Source organism: Carlito syrichta, unplaced genomic scaffold (genome assembly GCF_000164805.1).
Source record: "Carlito syrichta isolate Samal-C Ts95f unplaced genomic scaffold, Tarsius_syrichta-2.0.1 Scaffold314867, whole genome shotgun sequence".
NCBI classification, from domain to species: Eukaryota; Metazoa; Chordata; class Mammalia; order Primates; family Tarsiidae; genus Carlito; species Carlito syrichta.
The window spans coordinates 380,766-387,978 of record NW_007258963.1 but is presented as its reverse complement, the minus strand read 5'-3'; the positions used below and the strand labels follow the sequence as shown (position 1 = coordinate 387,978).

The 7,213-nt window shown below is 52.4% G+C and overlaps 1 protein-coding gene across 1 annotated transcript in view; it reads left to right on the top strand.

The window, feature by feature from the left end:
- HS1BP3 (HCLS1 binding protein 3) overlaps positions 1–7,213 on the top strand; it is a 51,315-nt gene that overhangs the window by 18,945 nt on the left and 25,157 nt on the right. Inside the window, exon 5 of the mRNA XM_021705983.1 lies at positions 4,859–5,024. Coding sequence (XP_021561658.1) covers positions 4,859–5,024 — 166 coding nt within the window. The remainder of the gene's footprint in view (positions 1–4,858; positions 5,025–7,213) is intronic.

Sequence of the window (7,213 nt, the reverse complement as noted above, 5' to 3'; positions counted from 1 at the left end):
GCCAGACCCCGGCCCGGCGCCGCAGCTCCGAGTCCGAAGCGCTCGGCGGAGGCGGCCGCCCCTCTAGGGTCCGAGGCCCGGCGCGGGTCTCCCTAGCGTCCGCGGTGGCTTCTCCGGACTGGGCCCTTGCACCGCCCTGCGGGAGGGGTGGCGCGGCCCACATGGCGTGTCCCGGCTGTACAGATGAGGAAACTGAGGCTCCCTAGAGGGTGAAGAGCAGAACTCACCCAAGACCCAGGGGAAGTCTGGGACTGGCTGGCACTGTGCTGGCGCGCAGTGAGGGGACTGCGCTCCCCTGCCTTCCATCCTTTCAGCGCTCACCCAGGTCCGGTGCTAGGCACTGGGGGCGGGATGAATCAGACAAGCTCTCGGCCTGCAGGGATTTGGGAGGGCAGGAGATTCCAGTAGGGGAAATTCACGTTGCCAGGGGAACACAGTGCCTGGCTGGAATCCTGGCTTCTGGGAGAAGGTGGTGAGGTGGGGTCCTGCAGGAGTGGTCCATAACCAGGTGGAGGGGAGGGATGAGGAAGAGGAGGCAGCTGCTCAAGGCGCAGCTCCGGAGAAGCTCAAATTATAGCAAAGGCCTCGGAGGGGTCGCGGGGAGGATGCAGAGTGGGTTTGCCTGGACCCGGGCCTGGAGGACCCGGCCCAGCATGAATCCTGGAAAGGTTGGGCGGGACATGTCACCCCCTCACCCACCTCTCCAACTTTTACAAAGCTGAAAACTGAAAATGACTCACCTCAAGTATCTTCATATACTCCACCCTTGTTCCCCCTACACAAAATCTTGGGCTAAGATGCCCATTTATTACGTAAATGAATGTTACCCAACCCAACTTCCAGTTGTATTCCAAAATTCTCCTGAGGGGAAGAGTCATGAAAAATAAATCTTGAAAAAGTGTGTAGTCGGAGGAGAGGTCGCAGGAGCCAAGGTCCTGAGGCCTGTGGCTGGAGTGGAGTGACCCAGGAGTGTGTCACATGACACTGTGGATGCAGGGACATATTAAGAAAGGCCCTGTAGGCTCTGATGTGGCTGGTGGATTTCATTCTGAGAGCAATGGCACACCATCGGCAGGGTGGCGATGGAATCTGATTTGTGTTTTCCAGAGGTCCTTTGGCTGCTGGTTGAGCATGGACTGTGGCTGAGAGGAGCATTCAGGGCACGCTTGTAGAGCCGATGGAGGCTTGACCCAGGGTGATGGTGGTCGCGGTGCTGGGAGAAATATTTGGGTTCCAGATCTGTTTTGAAGATTGAGCTTTCAGGTTGGCAGATGCTTAGGTATGGATTGTGAGAACAAAAGGGAAGATTCAGGACTAATTGCATGTTTTTTGTCCTGAGATGCTGAAAAGGTCAAGGTTTTTTACTGGGATGGGAAGACTAAATAGAACAGGTTTGGGGGAAGGTGGGGCTCAGCATTTGTCTAGACGTGAATTCTGAGAAGCTTGTTGACAGCCCAGGAGGCTGACTTTGAGGGGTGAGTCTAGGCTTAAGGGGGGAATTTGGGCACCACTGGTCCATAAGTGGTATTTGAAGCCTTGAACCTGGATGGGATCACCTGAGGAGAGGTGCACGAGAGAAACAGGTCTAAGGAGGATGATCTGGGCAGGATCAGGGGAACCATCCAAAGAAGCTGAGCAGGAGTGGCCGGGAGGGCAGAGAAGACCCTCAAGGAAGTGGATGTCCCCGCAGCCGATGAAGGCAGAGCTTCAAGGAGAGAAGTGGGCAGCTCCCTGTGTCAAGTGCAGTGGTGAGTCAGGCAAGAGGAGAAGCGAGAACTTACCTTTGGATTTAACAGCACAAAGGTCACAGGTAACCTGGGCACAGGCAGTTTGTTGCATGATGAGGACTAAAGTCTGGTTGGAATGGGTTCAAGATCAAACAGGAAGAGAAGAACCCGTGAATATAGGCCACTCTTGAGGAGTCCTGCCCACAAGAGAAAGAGAGAAACAGAGCAAGGGAAATATGAGGTCAAAGCACAGCTTTTGTAATCCAAGAGACCAGAGTGTGAGTGCATACTGATGAGTGTTCACTGTCCCAGGTGGGGGACAGCGCCTCAGGGAGCAGATGCAGGCCATTTGGCAGGCATGATGGTGAGGCCCAGGATGTTCTCTGATGGTCCCCGGAGTAGCATCCGCATCCCCTGGGAGCTCCTTAAAAATACATACTCTTGGGCCCCACCCTGAACCTTTGGACCCAGAATCTTCCTATTAACAAGACCCCCAGGAAACTTTTAAGCACATTTTGGTTTGAGAAGTTTGATCTAGGGCACAAGTGCGGGCCAAATCCTGCCCGGCACACTCGCATTTGTTTGTGTGTTGTCCTACGTAGCTGCAACAGACACCAGACAGCCTGTAAAGCCTGTGATATTTGCTAGCTGGGCCTGTGTGAAAGTTTTCCTGGGGGCTTAGGAGAGAGGCAGAGTGACTGGAGTAGACCCAGGCAGGTCAACATCTCTGGAGGTCTTGCTACACGAAGGTTGCCGGCCACCCTGCGGCCTGACTGTGCCTTTCTCCCATGTTTCCAGACAATGCTGATGCTAGTCCAGGGGCCACACTTTGAGACCCCATGTCTAAGGCAAAGTAGGGTTGCTAGGCCTGGTATGGTTCTGTGGCCATGAGTTTCCAGTGGGACCACGTGGCATGTGTGTATCATGTCTATCTCCAATCACGTTGGGCCGCCTAGCACAGGGCAAAAGTAGCAGAGAATGGAGCAGCGGGGCTTTTTCCAGACCAGTTCAGTCCTGGCGACAGGTCCTGGCGAGAGGTCAGGGGAGCTTAGGCCAGAGGCAGAGGGATTCAGCAATGGAATGGGACTCTGGAAAAGGGGGTGGACTCGTGATGGTGGGTTCTGACGTGGTCGGAGAACCGCCAGACATGGGACACTGTAAGGGAACTGGACCATGGGAGGTACCAGTCCGGGGTCCCTCTGTCCCCTTCCCTTGCCTGAGAGGCCCTCCCTCCAGCTGAGGTGACCTCTGCCTTGTCATTCCCACCAACCTGTGTTTCATTTTCGTCATGCCCAGAGGAAACAACAGCTTGCTGCTTCCGCATACCCTGCCAGAGGCCGCCTGGGCCCTGGAGTGATCAGGATGGAGCCCTGGCTCCACCTCATGCCCACTGAGACCTTGGGCAGGCAACTCCCTTTTGGGCCTGCTTCTCTGTATTTTAAGTCATAGAGCTCCTTGGCAGGGTTGCAGGAGGCGGAAGTAACTTAGCACTACTGAAGTCCCCAGGGCCCACCATGCCTCCCCTCAGCATCTAGTCTTGCCTTCCTCTCCCTTCTGCGACAGTAACACTGCAGCTCCATGCCACAAGCACATGTCATCTGGACTTGAGTTGCTGGCTCCTGGTGGAAGAGGAGGCTGATTTGTTTGGTGTGCTCTTGCACCTCACGGTGTCCACGTGGCTCTGGCTGTATTTTTTAACCGCCTCCCTGAAAGCGGGTCAGCCTGGGCCTGCATCATCTCAGAGTGCCTTATGCCATGGGAGAATGTTCCTCATGTGTACTGGTGTGCCCAGTGTCTGGGTATGCACACCTACAGTATAAGGAGGTCAGAGAACTGCCATCACGAGTCCACCCCCTTTTCCAGTGTGCCTACCCAGTTGGTGACAGTGGCATCATGCTGGCGGTGGTGCTGCCTGCTTAGCATGGGATGTGAAGAGTCTGTGGAACAAGTACTAGGGGTAAGGGCCTTTGATGAATTGGAATGTAATTCCAGAGAGAGGAGGGTCTTGCCCAAGCCCAGTTTAAGCTCCAGAAGACCCTCCCTGCCCAGGGCTCAGCTCTTCTGTTCTCAAAGTCCTGCTTGGCACGCAGTAGGTCTTACGTCTCACCTCGGTGATGAGAGCTGATCAGAGCATGCCCAGCTTGTCCTGCCAGAGGTGTTTGTGTGAGGGACGTTAGTCTGCAAAGATCTGTGTCTTACCCTTGTGTAGGATGAGGGACATACCTAACAACTTTTTTTCACTTCAAAGAAAGCATTTTAAGCCAAGGTGGTAGGATCGCTTGAGACCAGGAGTTCAAGATCAACCTGGGCAACCTAGCAAGACCCTGTCTCTACAAAAATTAATAATAAAGTTATCTGTACATGGTGGCATACCTCTGTAGTCCCTGTTACTCAGGAGGCTAAGGAGGGAGGATCTCCTGAGCTCAGGAGTTCGAGGTTGAAGTGAGATATGAGTACACCACTGCACTCCAGCCTGGGTGACAGAGAAGACTATCTCTTTAAAAAAAAAATAAAGAAAGAAAAAGAAAACATCTCATCACTTTTTTGCTTTCCATATAGTTCAATATATCAATTGCATTTAAACATTTTCCAAGAGCTCGGCACCCAGAGAGGGAAGTGTTGACTGCCGGGATGAGGGAGTGGCCTTGTTACTGCCTGGGCCCTCATGTCCTGTAGCAGCTCTCCTGCCTTCTCCAGGCCCCTGGTGAGGTTTCATTCTCACATTGTCCACATAAACCCAGGCACTTTTCTTGGTCTGACTAGAGCGCCCAGGATACCACCCTCACCAATTAGCAGTGCTACACACTGAATTTGTGCAAAACACTTCACTGTTAATGATTTTCAGCAAACTCTTCCCTCCCTGTTTTCCTGCTGGGAACAGACCTTTCTTTCTCCCTAAACAACCCAAAAGCAGGACCAGGCCTGAGGCCTGGGTAGCCAGGCTTTATGAAGGGGTCGCATGTGGCGGGACAAGTGGCCTGGAACAGTGGCCGTCGAGGACCCCTGAGGACAGCCAGCAGAGATGCCTGGCACCTAGGCCTGCCAGGCCACACTGAGGTCCTGCCTACATTTCCCTTGAGAAGCCTGCTAACTTGAACTTGAACCTCATTTACCTTCTTTTCCTCTGGCAGGCGAGTTCAGAATGTCCACACAGGCCTCGACCTGACCGTGCCCCAGCACCAGGAGGTCCGGGGCAAGATGATGTCTGGCCACGTGGAGTACCAGATCCTGGTGGTGACCCGGCTGGCTGCGTTCAAGTCGGCCAAGCACAAGCCCGAGGATGTTGTCCAGTTCTTGGTGAGCAAGAGCTGTGGCCAGGATGCTCCAAGGTTGCCTGGGGTCCAGGCTGGCAGACACACCTGCCTACCAGGGTTCGAGTAGCATCAAGAAGTGGGCACTTCTCTATCCAGTCGCTTGGCTCCTGGAGTGCCAGACCATGTTGGATGATAGGAACCCAAGTGAATCAGACACCTTCAGTCCATGGAAAGGCAGATTTGTAAGGAGACAGGAACATTTAGAGGGATCTGAGGGTACAACCCACCCTGGGGAAAGATTCCAGAACTTCTCACCTCAACAGGTGAAGATGAAGTTGTGTTTTACAGAGCAGGTAGAGCTCAGCAGGGAAGGGGCATCCCAGGCAGGGGGCACAGCCTAAGCAAAAGCACAGAGGCTGGAAATGGGGTGTCGTGTGGAGACCTCTGAGCAATGGAGCATGGTGTTGGGATGAAGGAAGGGAAGATGTGGGTGGGTGACAGGCAGGGTCCAGGTCGTGGAGAGTATGCAGAAACCTGGACTTTTCTTGTGGCCAAGGAGAGTTTCAGGCAAGGGAGTGATGCAGGCGCATTTGCCACAGCCAGTCTGGTGGAAGTGTGGAGTTGGGGTGGCAGACCTAAGGGAGGCGACAGAGAGCCCAGATATGAGCCAGTACAGTAGCCCCCAAGGTGAAGGCTTGGAGCTGGCCTGTAGTAGCTGGTTTGGAAGGGAGGGAGAAAGCTGAAAATATTCACAAGGTAACGTGTGCATAATTTGCAAACTGTTTCTACCAACTGAAATAGAGTACCAGTAGAGGGGCAGATCTGAGGGACTGTTGAACACAAAGTATCCGCTGATAGACAGATACGTGAGCCTGGAGCTCAGGATGGACTCAGGCCTAAGGAGCAGGTTTGGGAGACATCAGCTTGAAGGTGATGTTAAAAATCTGGGAGTAGATGAAGGTGCCCAGAGCACAGATGTGGAGAGGAAGACTGAGGAGTGAATCATGAGGGCACCAGCAGTTCAGGATCAGGCAAAGAGGAGGAGGAGTCTACAGTTGAGGAGCAGCAGCTACATGTCCATGGAGTCACAGGAGCTAAGGAAGGAGAGAGTTTCAAGAAGAGGTGAGATTACACACTCATAAACTTATTAATTAAAGTTTGGCCTCTTGTGAAAGGCCTAGAGCTGGTCACCAGGAGAGAGAGGCTGCAGAATTATTAGAACAAAGGTGGAATGAACTAGAGTCCCACAGTGTGGCAGGGAGCGATCTGCTGCAGACTTGCACAGTTAGCTCTGACTCCCCTGGCAGCCAAGACAAAAAGCGATGAACTGCATCACTCTGGTAACCTGTTGAAAGAGACACCAAATTCTAAGATAAGTGTATGACACACATCTTTCTTTAAGGGCATGCAGTGGCATCATGGGAAATATCTAAAATAGTGCTGTTTTTCATTTGATTGCTCCTGAAACTAACTCTTCGTGAAAACCCAGGTGTGTTGTTAGGTGTGGTTCTGGGTGTGCATTACTCCAAGCTACTCTACCCTGCCTATCTTGACCAAGGAGAGAGCTCAGCATACCCACGATGTCAGAGATAGGAGCTGAAGAGGAGACTATCTGAGGTTGATGTCACCAGGCCTGAGAGGAACATCCTGGGAGCCTGGAGGAGCTCCCGCCAGCCCACTCAGGGCTGTGCAGGGAGCCAGTCTTAAATGCAGGGTGTACATGAGGACATCTGTAACGTCTCCATGTGTCACACCAGTGTCACTTTTTCCTAGTCAGTGACACTCAAGCCCCATGTGCAGGTGCTTCCCGGACATTCAGAAGTACTGCACGGGCAAAGGAGAAGTCCTTTCCTCCCCATGGGGTCTGGGAGTGTAGCCCAGAGTTGCATACCCTAAACCTGAAATATCTTAGAAGTTTCATGATTTGGCTAAAAGAATTGTGCATGTACTCCTTAAAAGAACAAATATGTTTTAATAGAAATGTGTTTTATTTTGTTTTTGAGTTGGAATTTCACTATGTCTCCCAGGTTGGAGTGCAGTGGCATGCTCACCTGCTGGGTTCAGGTGATCCTTCCGCCTCAGCCTTCCAAGTTGCTGGAACTACGGGTGTACACCACCATGCCTGGCTAATATTTTTTTTTAATCAATATTTTTTATTATGATTTTGTGGGCTACAGTTAAGGGTTAGGTGTACAATTATGTTTCATTCAGGCACCCTGTTGATAAGAGGTG